The 22,565-nt window shown below is 31.1% G+C and overlaps 2 protein-coding genes across 2 annotated transcripts; one reads left to right on the forward strand and one right to left on the reverse strand.

Moving 5' to 3' along the window:
* The first annotated feature begins 8,528 nt into the window (after window positions 1-8,528).
* LOC133287809 (photosystem I reaction center subunit IV A, chloroplastic-like) lies at window positions 8,529-9,616 on the forward strand. The gene is made up of 3 exons (XM_061485489.1): window positions 8,529-8,854; window positions 9,159-9,224; window positions 9,332-9,616. Exons 1-3 carry the CDS (start codon window positions 8,618-8,620, stop codon window positions 9,434-9,436), a joined length of 408 nt encoding a protein of 135 aa, XP_061341473.1. The 5' UTR covers window positions 8,529-8,617; the 3' UTR covers window positions 9,437-9,616.
* A 10,407-nt stretch (window positions 9,617-20,023) lies between these two features.
* LOC133287819 (probable indole-3-pyruvate monooxygenase YUCCA8) lies at window positions 20,024-21,745 on the reverse strand. The gene is made up of 3 exons (XM_061485504.1): window positions 21,074-21,745; window positions 20,573-20,944; window positions 20,024-20,251 (listed from the first exon to the last, which is right to left on the reverse strand). Exons 1-3 carry the CDS (start codon window positions 21,743-21,745, stop codon window positions 20,024-20,026), a joined length of 1,272 nt encoding a protein of 423 aa, XP_061341488.1.
* Between the last annotated feature and the right edge of the window lie 820 nt (window positions 21,746-22,565).

Raw genomic sequence — 22,565 nt, forward strand, 5'->3', positions numbered from 1 at the left:
ATAAAAAATCATGAAATTAAACTCTGCTTAGCAATATATACACTATAATTGAATAGGGCAGATCATTTTACATCAGTTAAAAATAAAAAGTCTCACACTAAATTTTAATTATTTATCTATTTACATTTAATGATTTAAAATATCTAATAAATTATACTAATGTAAATAATGTTGTCCCTAAACAAGATTTTTAATTTAAACGAGACTATTTTTTAAGGGATCGTTTTTTCTAAAGTTACTTTAGATAACTTTATCTAATGTTCACCGAAACGACGTCGTTTTGGAGAGGAAATCATGGTGTGTTTGTAATTTTAATTTATTTCAGGGTTATAATAGTCTTTATCATTCTAATTTTTTGATTTTTCAACTCCAAAACGACGTCGTTTTGATGAACATTAGACAAAACTGTCTAAAGTAACATTAGAAACTTTTTCCCCATTTTTTAAATATATGTGCTGACAGATAGCCAATTTTTCCCTACTTTGATATATTAATTTTTTCTTTTTGAGTTTTTTTAATCAAACTTCGAATGATCATCAAAAGATTTTTTTTATACAGGGGAAGGATTTGTTTATAGATTTTTTTTTATAAATTTTTGTAAATTACACTATGTACTTCTAAGAATACATAGTGTAACTTAGTATACTTTTAGGAATATATAGTGTAGTTTGTAAACAAAAAATTTGTAAATATATCACTTCCATTATATATATAAAAGTAATAAACTATGGAATTTGCATCTATCATGTCACATGACACAAAAAAGTTTCCTATACATACAATATTTTGTGGGACTTGCACTTTTTAAAGCAAAAAAAAAATTAAGACACGCAAAACGAATCTCTATAACATTACACAATCACTTTTCCTATAATATAACTCTTATAAAACCATAAAGTATCCCGCTAAATAGTGAGCAATTCGGTGCTTTTCTTAAAGTTTTTGTCAAGCAATTTGATGGGGTAGTTAAAATCTGAATAACCATAACACATGTTCAGAGCAACCGACCACCAACTACGAAGACCTTTACATAAGGAAGAGGTGGGGCTTCAATTTTATTATTGTTAGACTTCTTTCTCTTAAAAGCTGAAATTATATAACTGTAAAACCTTAACACCAAAAACTAAATACCAAAGCAGCATCTATTAACTACAGTCTACGATTTTAATACAACGATACAGCGGGTCTTCAAAAAGAGAAAGTCTTTCATTTTATTACAAAAAAAAAAAAAAGTCTTTCATTCAATCTTCATATTTATTAAGAAACCATATATGGCATAATGCATATGCATGTATGATTATTAAGTGGGTGCAAAAGAATCAAAAAAACTGAATTAAAATGTGAATTGAACCGAATTGTATATAAAATAACTGATTTTTAAAAATCAATTCTTAAAACGAAATGATTTTTAAAGAATCAGTTCAAGAACCGAACTAATTTTTAAAAATCAATTCAAGAACTGAACTGAACTAGTTTTTAAAAATTAATTCAAGAACCGAACTGAACTAGTCTTTAGAAATCAGTTCAAGAACCGAACCGAACTAAACCAATTTCAAACCGAACCAAACATTTAAATCAATTCAATTTAATTTTTCAAAAAATTCAGTTCAATTTGACTCATACAAATTATCACATTTATTTTATTTTTTATGAATATTGTGGTATTAATAAAGTTTTATATTATCTTGATATTACACTCAGAAATCACCATCGCTAACACCATGCATGCCCCCCTCATTCATCTATACCAGAAGTTCTATCTCAATCCACATAGTAAAGTATCTATCTCTATCTTGAATTGAACACCCCACTATTCCTATTCCAGTACACTTATAAAAACACCCTGTATTTTTATTAATTTGCTCTATATAATATAACAGTTGAAAACTGAAATTATTATTTTATTGTATCAACAATTGAAATCAGCGAAGTGTCTAATTAATGTGTCTAAACAAATATTTTGTTTTGCAGTTTTAAACAACACAATCGCACAAAAATGTTGACGATGAAGCATTTTTAGAAGTGTCTTGAACATGTCTTGACTTTAAAATAGGATAACATTTCCTCCTTTAAACTTCCAATAAATAAGTAAGAAAAACAAAATTTGGAATTTAACATTAATCTTTGGTGTTATAAAAAAGAATTTGTTTTTTTTGTTTTTGTGTTCACTGAAATGATTATACAAGTTGATGATGTACCTATATCTTCAATGATAGCAAGATTAATCATTGAAGAAAAAATAAGCAAATTGTTATACAAGTTGATGTACATATGTCTTCAATGATAGCAAATTAATCATTGTAGAAAAAATAAGCAAATTGTTACACTTTTATATACAGGCAAATAATTATGCAACCTTGTACCGAAATAAATAAATAAATATATATGCAACCCAAATGTAAGACACTGCTGAAATTTCTTTCTTCAGAGGTGTTGTTAGCTAGGAGCTTCATCCCTGAATAGAAATAAAAAGAAATGGTTCATTAATTGGATAGGAATCAATTTTATTGTGCTTTCTTAATATACCTATGTTATGTGAGACAATTTTAATTATTTATAAATAATTAACGATAATGAGAGATGACAAAAAAAATTTAAAATTACATAAATAATAAATAACCAATGAGACATTACTTATTTACTAAAGAAAAATATAAGAAAATGGTATTTGTTTTTGTTTTTGTTTTTGGAACACTTCAACAAGTACGTTACTTGACTTATTAGCTACTTGCCTAAAGCTAAAGTTTTTGTGGGAACACGTTTGCCACTTTGAAATTGTATCTTGTTATTTTCAAAAAGTAAATCATTACCTGATATTTAGCATCACGTGAAAATGATATTACTGTTTTAGATACAACGGATAGATTAAAGGGTGCTGATAAATAAAGATAACTAGAGGGGTATAAACATGAAAAAGAGAAAAAGAAGCAACACAAAGCTTTCTAATTTTGTGATTTGACTTTGTAATGATTATTTGTTTGATGTTATCCCTTATACGCCAAAACATATACAAAACATTTGGGACCGTTTTTTGGAGGGATTAATTTTAGATATTCTGAAAACTCACATTAGAAATTCTAATTATTCATGTTTAGTACAAATATTTTTAAAATTTTCAATAAGATTTATGGAAATTAAAATTGTAAATAAGAATCTCGTGAAATAATATCATCAGATGGATGATATTCTTGAATTTTCATTGGAGAAAAAATATTTACATAATTTATAGGACATAAATAACCTCATTTAAAGCAAAAAAAAAAAAAGTAATTTGAGGGGCTGAGAACGATTTGAGAACGAAACTGGTTTGTGACGGTCAAATTCGTTTGAAAATTTTGGATTTGATCTTCGATGCCATATTTTAACTCTTTTGTGGTATATTAAAATTTATTTTCAAAAATTAATCAAAGGTTAGTTTAGTAAAATTTGCTACATTCCTATAATCATTGACAATCAATCATAGAATCAGAAAATTTAAACCAATATTACTGAAAGTATTTTGATTTATCAAATATTTTTTGATAATATTATTGAAAAATTTACTTTCTTAATATATTCTTAAGAATCATGATTCAAAAAAAAAAAAAAAAAAAAAATCTCATCTGAAATGTCTTAAGTATTGTTATTAAAATCTCTATTTATTATTATAATTTTATGTTTTTATGATCTTTTTCATCAAAATAATCTTACTAATATTCCAAACAATTTTATAATTTTTTTACATTATAATTTTATGTTTTACGCTTTTTTAATCCTCTTCTAATTTTATTAAAATCTCGATTTTAACAATATTGATATTAAGATTTAATAGGTGATCGAAAACAAATAAAAATGTACCATAAGGCTGCCGTTAATCCGGGAGAAAATCTTGAATGGGCCACAATACACGTCGCTTTCTTATGTCTGTCAATGAGTGACGTACAAGGTGCACATGCAACTGAAAATGACACTTTAAATAGAATACCAAACCTAAACTAAATCTAAATGTCACTTATACTGCATGATTTGCGAATAAGGGCTCTTTTGTATTACCTTCTTAAGAAAGTTTTTTTTATCATTTTTTTTTATTTTAAAGTACTTTTTATAAAAGTTATAGTTATTTAAATTTTTTAAAACATATTTGACTTTTGATTTCTGCTTTTTTTAAAAGTTAAAAATTTTAGTTTCCGAAAAAAGTAAATTTTTGATTTTTTTTATGACTTCTGCTTTTTTTAGAAGCAAGCATTCAAACAGACTTTTTTGGAGAAGTGCTTTTTTTTATTTTAAAAAAGCAGCTTTTGAAGAAAAAAAACTCATCGAAACAGGATCTAAGTATGATTGTCTCCGTGTTCAAAAAACAAACAATTAAGGCGAAAATCTCCAATTTTTTTTTTTTTTTATAACAAAATCTCCACTTTTTCATGTTCCATATATATCATGAGCTACGTTCACCACAATTTCGATTTAATAAATTTAACTTGGCCTTATTATATTACTAAAAATAATGTAAATTGAGAGCGACCCCCTTATTTATTTTATTACTAACAACGACTTATTTATTATAACCAATATTTTAATCCTTTTATTTTGTTTTCGATGAAATTGTATTCAAGTTGTAGTTTGGCTTAACGTAGGGAAATAAATGTTTGGTCCAAAAGTTAACACTATTAAGCTTCCGCATGTAAAAAGCTATTCTCTCTCGTTTAAAGCCAATCTTAGTAAGAACTTCATGTGTGGAGAATGTTGGTAAACTTAGGAGATAATTTCAGCAAAATCTTTCAGAATTTTTGGCAAAGGAATATTGGAAATTTTTTTTTTTTCGGTAAGCGAATAGTGGAATGTTTACTATTCTACCTAACCACTTTTTTTTTTTTTTTTGGCACAAACCTAACCACTTTCATTTGGGCTCACTCTTACAATCACCCCATTCATGGCTTCACTCGTCCAAATCTCATGATCTTCTCTAGAACTTTTTTAAGGCTCTGACGCCATTTTCGTCTTTCATAGCCAATACCTTGAAAGCTTCCTCTACCTTTCCCTGTCTCATTAAAAATTCTCAGAAAAGGGAAATCATAAATATCCACATAAAAAGTGGGAAAATGAAAAGAAATGAAATGAAATGAGGAAATAAATAAAGTAAATCATTGACAGTATAAAGAGTATTCACAATAGTCACTCTTCCAACAACGTTTGTTCATCATTAAGTTTTAGCAACAACTGATGGAAAAATAACAGTAGCCTCAGCTAAAAGAGAAAAGTTGGGTGGGTGGGTGAAGATATCATGATAGAGATATTGACGTTTTAGAAATATATAAAAAAAAAAATAGTTTGATTTTAAAAGCATATACTATATTAGACTTGGTGGCAAACAGATGTAGTGTCTTATAGTGAAAAAGAAGTAATAATGACAAACGAAGTTAATTATGATACATAAACGGTAATAATCACTTTTTGTTTTCTTTTTTATTTACACTTTGTTTTAAACTAATTTTTTATGACTGACGAGCGGTAACCAAATATTAATTAAGATTGATGATCTATTTGAACCAAATCCAAGGGGAGGGCATAAAAATAGTCATCATGATCACAAAATGTTTCAAAAAAATATTTTTATAATAAATATATTGTTGTTAAAATCTCGATTTATCACTACGATTTTTCGTTTTTACGATTTTTTTTTCATCAAAATTATTTTACTAATATTTCAAACGCTTTCACGTTTTTATGATTTTTTACTATTTTTTTACATTACGATTTTTTAATCTCCTTCCGATTTTACTTGAGATCTCGATTTTAACAACAGTATAAGGACATGATTTGATGTTTTAAAATTTTAAGTTAAATACAGTTATTATTGAAATAATTATGTTTTTGGTAAGATTATTCAATACATTATAAACAAAGGAAAAGTTGTCATCTAAAAATATATTACCTTCAAATTTCATTTGAATTTATTTTAAGACAATTTATACAAGTTTCAAGTAAATAACACCAATTGTCATTATACTATTAGATTCTAGTTTTTATTAAAAATAAAAGAGTAAAATAAAAATAATTGGGTTCTTCTTCTTTCTTTTTTTCCCAATCGAAGTTAGATACGAGCCTTAAATGTTTTGGATGAACAACTCAATACTCTAAATTATTTGGGTTGATTATAAATAAATGCAGCTGAATGAAAGCCAATGTCATTGCTGTCCCAGTGGAATAAAATTGAAGCCAATATCATTAATGTCCAGGAATTAACTCTTTATAATGGCCGTGCAAGGGTAACAATTAAAGTGAGAAACCAATGTCATAGATTTGGTGGGGGGAGCATAGATTCGACTATTCGAGCCTACCAAACTTGGCTCTAGTGACTTGATTTGATAATAAGTAGAAGAATAAATAAATAGAGGTCATGCGGTAAAAAAAAAAAATCTCTTGCAAGTTAAATGTTACAGGTGTTCGCGGTCTAGATTGGATCGGTTTTGAAAGCAAAAATTATCCGATCCAATCACTTCGGTTTGATCATATAATCATCCATTCGGTTTGATTTTTTTTCAAATCCGATCCGATCCAATCCAATTTTTTTCGGTTTGGATTGGATCGGTTTTCGATTTTTTGAAAATCCTAAAATTTATTTCATAATTATTGTGCAAATAACATTTTTTGTACATATTGGCTATGTAATTTTTTTTTTCAAAATACAAAAGCATTAGTAAACTATAATATAGTTTTTTTTTGGGCAATGAGATATGAAGCTCTACAAAGATAAAATTTTGTTGATGAGATGTGGCTAAATTTTTTCTTGGGTTTAATTGATGGGTTAATGGATCTTGGGTTTAGAAATTTTTGGACTACGATTAGGGAAAGACCCAAGTAGATAGAGGAGAATTAATATATTGGATCGATTTTCATCAACCCATCCAAAAACTGATCTAATCCAATTAAAATTTGCGAGTTTTTTTCGGTTTTCGGTTTTTTCAGTTTTCGGTTTATTCGGTTATCGATTTTTCGGTTCGGTCACCGCGGTTTGGATTGGTTGATGAACACCCCTATTAAATGTGAACGTTTTTTAAGTTAATTTTTTTTATAGGAAAAGTAAATATTTTTAATGTGAGATATACTACGACTTTCAGTTGGAACAAAAATTGAAAAACCTTGTTATCAAAAAAAAAAAAAAAATTGAAAAACCTTTCAAATTTTTTTTCTCGATATTTACTAGCTCAATCAATTCGGTTGGCAGTTGGATACTTGGATGTAAATGATGTAACGCCTTCCTTCAAATCATTGCTCCACTCCAGCTAACCTAAGCTTCTAAAATCTTGGGTTGGACCAACCGTCAAAATTAGCCAACTTAATCTAAAAGATAATTTTTAAAGGAGAATATTATCGTGCCCCTAAACTTCAAATACTCTCTCATTCAATATGATTTTATTTTATATTTTTCATTATTATATATTATTATTATAATATAAAAATCAATTTTACTCGAAAATATGAAAGCATAGGGTACTCCGACCCTTTTCTTCAGCAAGGTCTTAATTTTCGGTTTGTAGTCTATTTTAATTTTAATTTGGCATCACCCCCAATTTCGGTTACTCAATAACCTTTTTTTAAAAAATAAATAAAAATCAAATGGCCTGAGACAAAGACGAACTGCTTATGCTTTCGTTTTGCCTTGGCCCAAGGGCTAGTTGTGGCAGGCAACAAGCCCATTTATAAAAGGAATAATCAATCGATAAGCCCAATCCAACGTCTTATATTCTCTTATCTATTGCATAAGTTATATATTTTGTATAGAAGATAAAATGAAAAGTTTCTTTTTTTATTAAAAAAAATTGTGGTCAATGTATAGAATAATTTATCTCTTTTGTTTGGCGAAAAGCAAATCATTTACATCATAGTTAAGAGATTGATTAAAATATTTCTTGTAATTTTCTAAATAGTTGATATAATTAAAATTTCAACTTGTAAATGTGTGCTTATTAATTCGAACATCACTTGATCGTTTATTACTGAATTAAATATTGAGATTGATAAACAAAAAAAAGTTGAATTAATAAAATAAAAAAAGCCACAATCACGAATATGTGCGTAATATAGTATAGATTATGTATTGAGACTTAAAAAAATATTTGTTTGTTTTTTTCCTTGCAAAAATTTGATACTTTTATGTAAGGCTTATACTTTACATAAAAAAAATGATTAGTGTGTGTACAAAATGTATCGATAGCGGATAAAAGTTAGCATGGCAGTAAATTAAAAATGGCCTTTTGTTCATAGTTATGGCATCAAATCTGTAAGACAGAAAAACAGCATTTTTTTAGAAATATTTTCGAAATAATAATAATAAATATTTATGGGGGGTGTTTGAATTCTAAGTATAGCATTGTCACCGAGTGAGCATCTTCATTGTGATTTGGAAAAAGATGAGTTGTAATAACATTATCCAAAGGAATTGGATATGGTGCATAGGTGGCAGCACAGCAGTGGAGGAAACGATTCATACACGGTTCTGGAGATTAGATAATTCTCCCAAATAAACAAAAAAAATTTAGTTCATTCAAAGCCTCTCAATCTTTGTTCTTGTCTTGTCTTAACTATTAAATTTTTTGCCACACTTTAGATCACCACTGAGAAAAAGAGAGAGGAAGTGATGGCTAGTTGTAACATGGCATCAGCTGCTTCTCGGTTTGTGTTATCTCCAAATGTTTCAGGGAACACAAGTTCACCATCAAGGATCACTATGGTGATGTACCCTACAAAGTACAACAGTTCTAGGCTTATTGTGAGGGCAGCTGAGGAGGCACCCGCAACAGCCACACCTCCAGTGGAAGGTGAAGCTGCTCCTAAACCCAAGCCACCACCAATTGGTCCCAAAAGAGGTGCTAAGGTGTGTTACCCTCAAATTTTCAGCTCTTGTAGTTTGGAATCATTGTTTGTACCATAATCAATTTAATTTGGGGACAGTGTACTTGATCATATGGTTTGATCCTTGGTGTTTGTATATGTACTAGCATCTCTCTTCTTTTCTAGATGTGTGCTTATTCAAATGTAAATTTTCTACATTTTGAATCTATGGCTATAATAATAAATATAAGCTTATAGTTGGAACTTGAACTTTGTAGTCAAGTAGCAGTTTAGCAAAATCTTATCTTGTTGTAATTTTTATTTGTTTTGTTGGTTGCATTTGCCAGGTTAAGATTCTTAGGAAGGAATCATATTGGTACAATGGTATTGGTTCTGTTGTTGCTGTTGATCAGGTTGGTTGGTTTTTTTTGTCTTTCATTAGGCATCTCCCCTTAATTTTTTCTCCCAGCAATGGATCATGTCTTTAGTTTCATTGATTTCTGTTTGTTGTGTTGTGCAGGACCCTCAGACTCGCTACCCAGTTGTGGTTCGATTCAACAAAGTTAACTATGCCAATGTATCGACAAACAACTATGCTTTGGATGAGATAGAGGAAGTGAACTGAGTCATCTATTTTAATTGTAATTTGACCCTTGCCATGGTATTGCAGTTAGTAGCCTTAAGGGTTTTCATGTCATAAAGAGGAATGTGTATCATATTTTCTGTCGTATATCTCTACCTCTTGATCTCCGTACACTACATTCTATATGTGCAGTTGCTCATAAACAGAAATACTTTCAAACTCCATCCCCAACTTTTATCAAGAAACGTTGAGAGACATGGTATGACTAGAATTGAGAGAAAGTGAGAATGTAAATGGTGAAATTGATAAATTGGTAAAAGATATGTGCTATAAACTTAATAAATTGCTTATATAGATCAGAGAATAACTAATCATATGGGTGTGTAACTGATCACTAACTACCTTAACTAATCACCAATTAACCCATTTATATATTGTGACAAGTTTTGCGATATTCATGTGAAAAAGTCCCACATTCGGTGCTAAAGGGTTAAGTAAAGTTTATATGACTGGGGGAATTTATAAACGTTCACTTGATATTGTTGGTTTACCTTAGCACATTCACCTCGCATCAAGCATTATGGAGGTGTCAAAGCGGATAACTTGTCTTTTTCTCTTTTTTGGAAATGGGTTGAAAATTTCAAATCATTCCAACCTGTGCTGCCAATATATTAGATTAGTGAAGTTCTAACAAAAATTATATTTTTCATAAATGTAAAAGGTATTAAATGAAGACAAACGAGGTGAGAGAAAAAGTCACTAATTTATGTTTATTTTTTTTTTTAAAATAAATTAAAAAATCAATCCGACGTCATGGGTTGAATTCATTTGTACCCGTCCTTAAGTCGAGTAGGTTTAAGCGGGTTGAAAATTCCAATTCAACCTACCACAAACGGGTTAACTGAGTTGGACCATTTTATCACATCTTTATATATAGAGAGATACACGTGCGTATACTGATTTACTGAGAATGCTTCGACTCCATAAAGTGTGAAACAAGGCGATTGAGTTGGTGATCACGAATAGATTGTGTTAAGTTTAAAGATTTTATTTATTTATTTTTATTATCAACCCGAAGTAACTTAACATAATCATAATTGAATTTATTTGGATCCCGTGATTTAGTTAACTGTTTTTTTTTTAAATACTGTTAAAATGACATCATTGATATTAACTAATTAAAAAGAAAAATATTTTATTTTATATTGACATATTTGTAGAAAATAATATTAAGGTGATTGAGTTAGCAAGTGTTTAAGTTTGATGTTGAAAAAAACAATGTTATTAAACCCGGCTCGGTTGTTAACTCGGTCAAGGTATTAAGTCAATACTTCAACCGCATGATCCGATAAGTATATGTAAATCTATAATTTATATTAAAAAAATTATAAACATATTCAAATACCTGTAAAAAATAATACTAATTTCAAATAATCTAATATTGAAAATAATAAATCACATATTATCCAACAAAGAATCAAACAAACATATAATGCTTATGATACTGGCGCTTTTTGTTCAGCAGACGACATCTGTAACTATAAATTAAATCAAAATATCTTTCATTGTGCATAACTAAGATAATATTAGTGTTATAGGTGCATAACCTATGTAAGTCAATAAGTAACAAATCACTCAAATATTTCAAAAGAAAACAAATCATTTGTGAATTGAAAACAAAAATGATATCCTTTATGATTTTTTTCGGAATATTTTTTTATGAACCGGGTTGGATTACTGGTTGAACTAACAAAGTCATTATTTTTCACCAAAATCGACAAGGTTGCACCGATTCGCACCGGTTTCAATGTTGGCCGATCCAATACAAAACCTGGATCGGTTATATGACCGGTTCATTGGTATTTGGGTCGACTCGGCCAAATCGATCCAATTTTTGTAACATTGGAAAAAAAAAATCCAATGCCAAATTGAAGCTGGCTTAATTAGAGTTAAACCGATTAAAAAAAAGAAAATAAAAGAAAGAGTTAAACCAAGTTACTACTCAACCTAACCCTTATTTTATAAATTGGTTAAGATTGGGTTAAGCCAAATCACCAAGTTAAACTAGATTCTCAATTATATGTTCTAACTATAAGGCATCTAATAAACGTATAAAACGGTCCCTGAAATCGATATTTCATTCAAAGAGAGATATCCACGAGTTTATCATGCAAATGTTTTATTTTTCTGGTCCATAGTCATGGTGCATTCATGGGTTGGACGTATATCGTAGTTGGGCCAATTTTTTCAAGTAACCGATCACATGTTTGCTCACCCCCGTTATCCTTACGAAGGATTTGGGTCAAGACAGTTAGAATTGAGATTTTACATAAAATTAGAAGGGAGATAAAAAATTGTAAAACATAAAGTCTTAATGTAAAAATATCATAAAAACATAAAAAACGTTTGGAATATTGATAAAATTATTTTGATAAAAAAAAATCGTAAAAACATAAAACCGAAGTGATAAATCGAGATTTTAACTACCATGATCTGGGTCATAGATGAATATGCCAGCAGACTCAAAACAATACAAAATTATTATTGAATATTACTCTACTTTATCAATATCTGTTCAAAAAAGGAAAGGAAAGACACGAAAATTAAACTTTCAGATTAATCTATTTAATATAGATTATAATAAAAAGAGTAATGCTACACAATTTGAAAATTTTAATTGAATTCAAAGAAAATTTGTCAAGATTTAAGCGCAATTGTAAGATTAGGAAATAGAATCTCTAATCCATCCAAATGTTAATAATGTGATGATCAGTTCAAGATAGACTTTTTACAATGATATTCTTTCTTTCTTTCTTTTTTTTTTAAAAAAAGTTAAGGGATGGGAAAAAATTCACACACCTTTTATTTTCTGGCCCAATATATAGGGTTTGTTTTTAACGTAATTTGTGTAAGCCCATCATAGGTGTTCAAACATCAATCTAAGTCCAGTCCAGTTTTTACTTATGTCAACATTCAACCCAATCAAAATTTATGGTTATAGATTGGAAAATAGGTAAATTTTGGGTTATATATTGTACGAATATAGCTGGTGTGCATGGTTTAGTTTTTTTAACTTGAATATAAATATGTGCTTCAGTGCTTGTACTAATTTTTGTGTGTGTGTGTGTGTTGAAAATGTGCTTGTACTAATTTGTTTTGAACTCAGCGAAGCTTTTCTTTTCTCCTCCTTATTCAGGTGATTGCACCTTCAACTCCAATAAAAGAAAAAGAAGAAGAAGATAATTTCATCCAATATTTTCAATTCTATACAAAAAACAAAAACTATTATCAACAAATGATGGTTTGAATGATAAGAGAACTTGCGTAGGCTTTACTCTTTTGTTGACACTTGGTATATGTGGTAGTAAATGATGATATGTGAGGTCACGATGATTTTGTCATTTCAAACGAGCTGGTCTTTCACATGTCTATTATTAGTGCTATCATTTCATAGCTTGGTCTATTGGAAATTTCCTCACGTTTTGGGTCCAGGTAAGATTAAGATACTAGTTTGATTTTCCTCTGAACAAGTTAATCAACTTGCTTCTCCTTGTGTCAACCACAAATGACACAAATGTGAATAGGTGAACAGATATTTTAGATATGATATTATCAATCACTTTTTCAAATTCACATTTTGACTGGTCCTGTGGTGTCCAGTTAGATCCCAAGATTTGACTTGTCCAAAGAGTAATGGATTCCCAAGAGTGACTCTTGGGGAGGACGGAGAGATTCAAACCCGAAATCAGATTCGTCGAATTTATTAGCGTTTCAGACATCGATTGATATCTAAAAAATATCACATTTTGTTCTATAGCAGATAGAATTTTTTTAGTTAAAAATTTCGTAATCTGGAGATGAGATTGGGCCCATATATGCATCCCATTTCCCACTCTCATTAGAGGGATAAAACATTCACATTACAACTCACCCTCTTTTTATATAATCACCTTCCACTAAATTAAGAGGATCTTACCAACTAATTTAGGATTTAAAATTGCACATCTATATAATTAGGATTGAAATATTGTAATTAACACCAATACTAACATATATAGAGCATTATGATCAGGATGGTATATATAGACATACAATTTATACCTAATGAGATTTTTCTCTTAGAACTCTTAAGTGTGAGAACCAATTAATGGTTCCCTCTTCTTTTTCCTTAATATTCTTAAAACCACCCCAGCACTACAGGCATTATAGCATTTACCCTACCTAGATTAATTCTATTTTCCACCATATATGGATCAGTTACTTTGAAAAGATTTAAATGTTTGTCTTAATTAGTGTTGTTGTCAGCCAAGGCATCATCTATCTTGCTCATATATAGTTGGCTGGTATTGGATTGCATTTAACCTTGAACTCCTAGCTCGTGCATGGTCCACTTTTTTCACAACGTGACTTGTGAGATCCCACTTTACTGCATAGCGATATAGTACCCTTGTCCTATAGTAAACAAGGGGATGGATTGACAACTAGGTCTGCCTCAGTAAGGGTTGCAGCCTGCGAAGAGAAGCACTGCTTTTGTCTACCCAACATGGTCATGAGACCCTATCTTTGTTGCTATGTCTAATATTTAAGGATGTTTTGTTTGATTAGTCCCATCAAGTAAGCATTAACTAGAAGTACTAGCTAGTAATCAGTTCCAAGTGACAAAAGCTAATTAGTTTCTATATCCATGTATATCATTTGATTTTAATTTAATTAAAAAATAGTAAGAGAGGTCTTCTTAAGTATATTTAGTGTTGTGTAACAACTCAATGAAGCTGGAAAAGAAACATTCAGCTCAATTTACCATTTCTCATTAATTAATTTGTGTGTGGGGAAAGTTGGAAACCTCTAGTAATATATATGTGCATCCTTCTAGTCATTCTTATTTAATTCTTGACGATTGATTACATGTTATTATATGGAAGAAATCAAAAAAATTCTTGCTAGATGCATAATATAATTGATGACACGAACATGTAATAGCTAATGAAGTAAAGAGGAAAAAAATGAAGGAATATAAACTATGGGTTTAGTGTGTGTCATTCAAAAGGACACAAGTTGTGTCCTTTTAGTGATTTACACAGACTACGACCGGTCGTACTCTGTATAATTCTGAAAAGTTACTTTTTTTTTTTCACTTTACACGTCAGTGATGTGACTGGGGAGAGGGAAAAAAAAGTAACTTTTCAGTTTTACACAAAGTACGACCAGTCGTACTTTCTGTAAAACACCTAAAATGACACAAGCTTGTGTCATTCAAAAGGATACTTTTTTTTGCCATAAACTATTCAAGTATTTAGGAGTGTTCAAAAGAAAAACAAATAAAAATATTATGACTCTATGAGCATGATATTCACGTGAAGAATGAAATTTAAGATATTTATAGTACATCAAATAGTACTTACTAAGTAGTGCTTCAACAGTACTAAGAGTACAAGATATGAATGCATACAATTACTTAAAATCTTCAGACATTATTTAAAATTATAGATTAGATATTGGCATTGCTGAATACATATGCTCTGATGTTCTTAGTGGTTGGTTCTATTGCTATATATGGAGCAGCATTGTGTTTTTTTTGCGATGTAGTGCATCTACTTACATAAAATTTCTTTAAGAAATTGCTTTTTCTTCACTTCTAGAGTATCGTAGTTTTGACAACTATAACCCTTACCTATAGAAAAGTACGTTTTATATTTTAATTAATTAATTTATTATTTATTTAGGTCCACCTGCTCAAGTTCATTTGTGGACATTACCATGTGAAGAGAACAAGTTCTGATTTATCACACTAGTAGCTAGTATATAGTTTGAGGAAGCAGAAGAATAATGGGCCCCTTGCGGTGAAGAAGAATAGTGGCCAACCCATGTGTTTATTTTTAATGCTTTTGTTAGTGAATGTCTCCAATGAGAAAAGGTTGGAAACATCTAATGAACCCCAACAGAAACAAGACAAACTCGAGCTGTTAAATGCAGTCAAGTTTGTAGAAAACTGAATGTCTGATTGACTTGAGGCTGTTGTGGTGAAGAATTTAGATGGGCCATTCAGTTGAATTTTTTTATAATTTTTCGAATCAATAGGCATGGGCTCTCATATGGGTTGTTTCTATTTGCTACATCGTGTTAACTGTTAAAGAAGGTGAACAAGGATAAGCTTTAACTCCAAAAAATCTCTATGTGGGGACAATACCTCTCATGGTAGTTTTCTTTTTTTAAACTTTACATGCATTCCTATAAACCTTTTGATCCATTTACTGCATTTTTTTTTTAAATTTCCACATCAATGCAAATCTACAATATTTTATCAAAATAATATAGTGAGACAGGCAAAAAAATTGTGAGTATATTATTCAAGTCACAAAAGGGTGAATGCATATTTGCTTAAGGGACGAATAAGTGTATGCTACATGGCGTTCAGCTAAAAACTCACATAGAGAAATAAAATAGTGCAAGTTGCACATACTAACATGCACTACTTAAACACACATAATCCATGCACGGCATTATTTTGGTTTTTGGACTTGCATTGATTCAATAAAAGCTTTGGAATTTTGTGTTAAATGGGTCAAAAGGTCCACCGGTAAGCTCTCAAGTGAATTCTTATCAATATATGTGAGTGTTAAGGAACACTGGCCAAAGTGTCACTGTTAGTAAAAAAATTACCAAACTGCCACACTAATAGAAAATTTTGCCAAAATGTCACGTAGCATATTTCGCTACACAAGCGAAATATGCCACGTCAGAACCAAAAATGTCATGTGTCAAAATTGGAGAAATTCGCTACTCTATGTAGCGAATTTCTCCAATTTTGACACATGGCATTTTTGGTTCTGAGCATTATGACGTGACATATTTCGCTACAGTGTAGCGAATTATTTGCACACATATTTCGCTACACAGTGCAGCGAAATATGTCACGTGACATTTTGGCAAAATTTACTATTGATGTGGCAGTCTGATAATTTTTTTTGCCAACAGTGACAAAATGGTCATTGTTCCGAGTGTTAATCAGTTTATTGTAATGATCAACACTGTCACACTGAACGGTTCTTATTTTTTTTTCGTTTTTTAGATATTCATACCCATGATGATCAACACTGTCTCATGGGTATGAATACCTAAAAGATGAAAAACTCACCTAAAATTGTGTTAAAGTTTGGTAGAGATAACTTTGTCATTTATGTGGTTCTACCCGACTTCAAACTTCAATAGGACTAGTTATCCAAAAAAATTAAAAATGAAAAACTGAGGTATTTTCAGATCCTACTGAGATAGGATATATCTACACGTTTTACATTATTTTCTATGGCTTCTGTGTAGGCAAGGGATTGTAGATATGTCGTCAAAAGCTTTACAGTGGTACTAGCTTGTTGGTGTTTGATATATATAAAACCGATATTATACCTTTGCCTAATAACTTAAAGTCTCTATGGTTAAGTAATTAGATTTAGAAGTTCAATCTTTTTTTGTCGCTTCCCCGTTTTATATTGGTCTTGACACTTGACACCTTTCTATCTATCTGAATTCTGAAGTGTCCTATAAAGGTATGTTTACGTGATTTTTACATTTTCTTATAACTGTAGGGCTTAATCATGAGGGGTGTACGGCACTATTATTGATGAAGTAAAAGAAAACAAATCATTGAAGACGTTTCAGAATTTGACGCTAGCTTTTGAGGATTGGAGATTCTTGCACATAAATTTTGTGCGCAGACTTTCAGATAGAGGAACCTTTATACCATTGACATTGATGAATGAGAGAAAAAGAAAGAATGAAATGGGTGGACTAGAATGGTGTTGATTTGATTTATATGAGTTAATATGAGTTGTTGTTTTTTACGTGCAAACATTACTCTTTATAGATATTGTAGTCTTAAGTACTCTTAACCTCTCTGAGTCATATACCCTACAAACTTCTAGGTCTGCCGTAAGTTCTTTAGGGGTGTAATCTGCAGTGTATTCGGCCTATTTTTATTTCTCCCCCCTCTAAAATATCTACTGTTTATTTTGGACTTTTCTTCGGTCTTCGACAGTACTTGTTTTGTTCAGAACGGGTAAAATCATAATGCAGTAGTTTACCGTAACTTCATGTTCATGGCCTATAACAATTAGTCAGAGTCTAGGCTTTAGTATGAAGACCCAGTTCTGTATTATTATTTTTATTTTTCACAACTTACATGGGTATAATTTAAGGGGGAAAAACGTTTGTTCTTTTAAATGACACAACTTGTGTTATTTTAGTCTCACAAAAGGATGAAACCTATACTTTTATTTTTTCACTTTCTTTCTCTCATTTAAAATGATACAACTTCACATCCTTTGAGATGACAAACACTTTTCTCCTAATTTAATCACAATTTTTTTTTTCTCCTTGTAATACTATTTCCTCCGTTAAATCTCACCCAAAAGTGTTCCTAATCAAATTTTAAATCTCATTTCTCTAATTTTTTTTAATGTGAAATATCACCCCTCTAATTTGAAGTTCCAATAAGAGATTTGTTACCATGTACAATTTGTACCTTTGGGCATAAATAGAAAATTACAAAAAAATATCATGATTGTAAAAAAGGTGTCGCAACATGTTTTATCAACAAATTAGTAAGTTCACAAAGTGATGCCATTTCGGAAAACTTACACATATGTTTCTGCGACTAAATTTTATTTATATATAATATATATTAATAAAACTTACTAAGAAAATGTTTCACTTTTCTACCAATATAATAATCTGTTTTTTAAGAACTTACGACCCAAAAGAATATCAAAGTTTGCATTGAGAACATGTTCCTTGAGACTTGCTCTATTTTAATTTTAGTTTTTCTACGTAAAAATATAGGAAGAGATATGGTTGTCCAATTTCGAACCTCCCCAGTACCACCTTTGGGAGGGGTTTAAAGCCTTAATCCTGGACCCGTCCCGAATCGGACTAATCGCAAAGCGATGAACCAATGAAATATTTCCAAAAAAAACTGAAACAATTTACTCTGTTCACGTGGCTTAATAATTAGTTTCCAACTGGTACGAACTGTATTATAGTTTGGTGATACTGACAGAAATGATTTGATTGTAATTTGTTTTTTTTTGGCTTCTTCATAATTATTTACATCTATTTTGACGAGACTAATCCCTACGTCAAAAAATTTGCCACTAATCCAAGTTATTTCATGATTCAAACTAACACCTTTCGACCCTGATAGATAGTTACATCAAGAACTTTGTGGCTCTAAGCTTAAGCATGTGCAGAGCAACAGTCATTTGTATGATCTCATCATTTCTCTACGTGGATCTGACCCAATATAGCAACTTTAAAAGTAATATTTATGCAACCATCTTCAGATAGAGGGGTGGTGGTGACCTTGTGGGGTGCCATGGAGTTGAGGTGCTTTCTCTTTGATGGGCCCTACTCATCTGAAGTTATAAGTTTAGGGGCAAGTTGTCAATCACAAACATTGAATCAGTGGGCCATAGGAGGATTTAACTTCTTTGCTATTTTAAGAAAAGACAACGTTAGTTACAACATCTATATTTGCAAATGTGTCAGATGAACAGGATAATGAACCTTACATCACATGAAGGATTCAGTGTAAGATACTCAACCCACAAAAGAAGATAAATTTGCATCAGTTAAATTTGTTGGCTAGCTGCGTTAAATTTTCACCAAAGAGTTAAGAAAGTGTGTTTCATGAAAATTCTTCTTCACTCAGATTCAGTATTTTCCTTGCTTATAGATCACAGCAAGTGGAAAGGAAAGGAAAGAAAAGAACTTGATAATCTAAGATGAAGGCTCAAAATAGAAAGCAGTTAATGACCTTTCTACCTTTATCTTCATCAAGTTTTGGGATTGCCATATGTAGCCAAAAACTATTGGTTGTAACTCAAATGCGGGCTCATGCAGCCACCCCTATATGCCACCGTTCGTCCTTGGTCACTATATATATATATATATATATATATATATATATATATATATATAGGCAGGATTCTTTGACACCTCATATGAGAACCGTTAAATAAAAAAAGATCAGATGTGACACCATTAATCTCTTTTTTTGATCTAACAGCTCTCAGATGAGGTGTCAAATTTCAAATTTGACACTGGTGTCAAAGAATCCTACCTCATATATATATATATATATATATATATATATATATATATATATATATGACAATGAAAATAAAACACTTCGCTGCTAATCAATGACATAAGCTTCTTTGCCAAAAGAAGGAAAAAATACGGTCACAAATTACCTTAATATCTTGGAAAAAAAAAAAACTAAAATGTAAAAGAGAGATAGAGAGATTGAAAGTGAAGTTGAAATTCTAACATTGAACTTGATCACTGAAGTACGGTACAAGTTACATATGTATAAGCTGAATGAACATTGGAATTTTTTTTCAAAGAAAAAAAAAAGTGAAAGCCTCATCATCCTTGGTGTTAAAAAAAATGACCAATCACATAAAAAAAAACTTTGGTCTAATTCGGAGAGGGCTGATCTGTCTCTGTGCTATCTGCTTTTTTCTTTTTTGTGTGAGTATTTTTACAAGATATTGTTATTTTGTTTGTACAATAACAAATTCCTGAGGCCTAAAAGAAAGCAGCACTGCTTGTTATGTCTTTGAAGGTTTAAGCAATTTAGAATTGGGAAATGCAACGTCTATGACAAGCAGTAGTGCGCTGCTTCTTTTGCTTAGTCTCTTGTTTCCATACTTTGCCAATATCTTGAGCAATTCTCACAGCATCAGATGAAGCACCAGAGAGCCCTGTCTTTGTAAACCCAACAGCATAAAGCCCAGCATTTCCTTTCCAACCATGAGGGAATGGCATCTTTGGGTATCCATTCTTGGAGAAGAATTCACCTTCCTGTACATAACATAACCAAAACAAGGTTAGTTCCACTTCTCCACAGACAAAAATAAATAAATATAATAGTTACTGTTGAAATACAAATAAAAGAAGCTTCTAAAACAGGATCAATACTTTGAGGTTAAAACTTTAGGGGATGGGAAAAAAGGACAAAATCAATCTACCCAAAAAGCTTTCAGAACTGACAATCTTCTGTGATGAAAATATTAGGAGGAAAAAAAAAACCCTTTTTTTATTGAAAAAAATATAGACACCAGTGACTGTCTTTTTATGATAGAGGAAAATTTTAAAAACAACCAATTTACAACATTTTCTCACCTGAAGCCAAGAAGGGACATTGCTGCGGTATCCGGTTGCAAGCACCACTGCATCAATGTCAAGCTTTTCACCGTTAACAAGCTCAACTTCTCCATTGTTAAACCTCTTGATTCCTGGTACCACTTTTATGTCACCGGATCTAATTTTCTCCAAGGTACCAATGTCCAAAACAGGGGTCTTCCCCTTTGTGTTCTTCAGAACCAATGGACCTGTGGATGGCCTTTTTATCCCATACTTCTCTATGTTACCCAGAACAAACCATGCCATGATCAATAGAAGCTTGTCAACAAACCAAATGGGAAGCCATCGCAGCATCAAAATCGCCAATTCAAACGTTGATTTCCCAAAGATTTCTCTTGGTAAAACATGAACCTGCGTGCCCAAAAAAAAAAATTGATCAACCCCAGTTAGATTTCATCCTCAAAATTTACTCTTTTTTATTCCAATGAAAGAGATTTTTATCGAAAAAAACATAAACCAAACAATGCCAACAACACTTACCGAACTACGAACAACCATTGATGGTGAGGCATGGTGGTTGCAGAGGTCAAGTGAAACCTCCATGCCAGAATTGCCACAACCAACAACTAGAACTTTCTTTCCCCTGAAACTTTCCCCTGACTTGTACTCACAAGCATGAACAACATCACCTTTGAATTCACCTAAGCCTTCAATATCAGGCTTAACACACTCTGCATTTTCACCAGTGGCCACAACAAGCCACCTACAAATGTACTCAACCTCATTTCGGGTTGAACCACTTGAAGAAACGGTCTTAACCCTCCACAATCCACTGGTTTCATCATACCTAGCAGACTGAACACACTCATTGAATTGAGGGTTGATCTCAAAATGGTTTGCGTATGATTCAAGGTAATCTATGAACTGTCTCTTTGTGGGGTATTCAGGGAAGTCTTGAGGGAATGGAAGGTTAGGGAGTTGGCAAAATTGCTTTGGAAGATGAAGCTTCAACCTATCATAGGTACGTTTTTGCCATAGTGAGGCTATGCAATCTGCTCTTTCAAGAACCATGAAGGGCACTCCTTGTTCTCTAAGGCATGCTGCTGTGGCTAACCCAGATGGGCCTGCCCCTACAATCACAGGGCCATTCACCCAAATGCAACGCCTTGAGAAGAAGTCTTCATGATCAACAACGCGAAACAAGTTCTCCATTCTGATATATGTATATATATGTAAGAGAGGTTCTTCTGTTTTTTGTGGGATTTGGGTTTGCTCAAGAAGTGGGAAAGATTGTGTCTTGGATGAAAGTGGTTTGAAGTTGAGATAGAGAAAGTGTTGGTTTGTGATTGAGAGAAACTTTGCTTATGGAATATTGAGAATGTGAGTTTTGAATTGAATGGAGAATGAGGAAGGGGTTGAAGTGCTTAAATAGGGGAATTGGGTATGATAGGTGCATGTGATGGTGTGGGAGTTTGTGCTCTTTATTCTTCCCTTGTTAGAGTATGCATTAATTATAATTTGCGCGTTACAAAATTGCATTATTCTATATGTGTTCTTATGTAGTTTTGTATCTTTATTTTTTATTAATACAAATAAAGTGTCAAAATGAGATTTAGATTATGATGTGCAAATATAATTTTTAATTGTTATATCATAAGTCTGTGTCATTGACAATCTTTTTATTATTTTAAAACATTAACTTTTTTGGGTATGTGAATATTTTATAACAGTATATTCTGTCCGATTATTTTATTGGATCTTACTACGTTATAATTGTTAAAGAATTGCGCAAGGATTAGCATATAATTTTTTGTGGGGATTTATTCTTTCATCATTCACAATCACAAGGGGGCTTCCTTTTCTTTCTTTCTTTTATAAAAGTATATGGATTTTTGCAATATACAAATTAAGTTAGGTAGCAATTAATACTGGTGAAGGTATGGGATTTTCATGTATTCAATATTCAAGTATGACATTATCATGCATCACTAATAATTAATAAATAATTATAAAAAAAATAGACCCGAATTTT

The sequence above is a fragment of the Gastrolobium bilobum genome, unplaced genomic scaffold (assembly GCF_033153095.1).
Source record: "Gastrolobium bilobum isolate Gb01-03AN ecotype WA unplaced genomic scaffold, APGP_CSIRO_Gbil_v1 utg7986, whole genome shotgun sequence".
NCBI lineage: Eukaryota > Viridiplantae > Streptophyta > Magnoliopsida > Fabales > Fabaceae > Gastrolobium > Gastrolobium bilobum.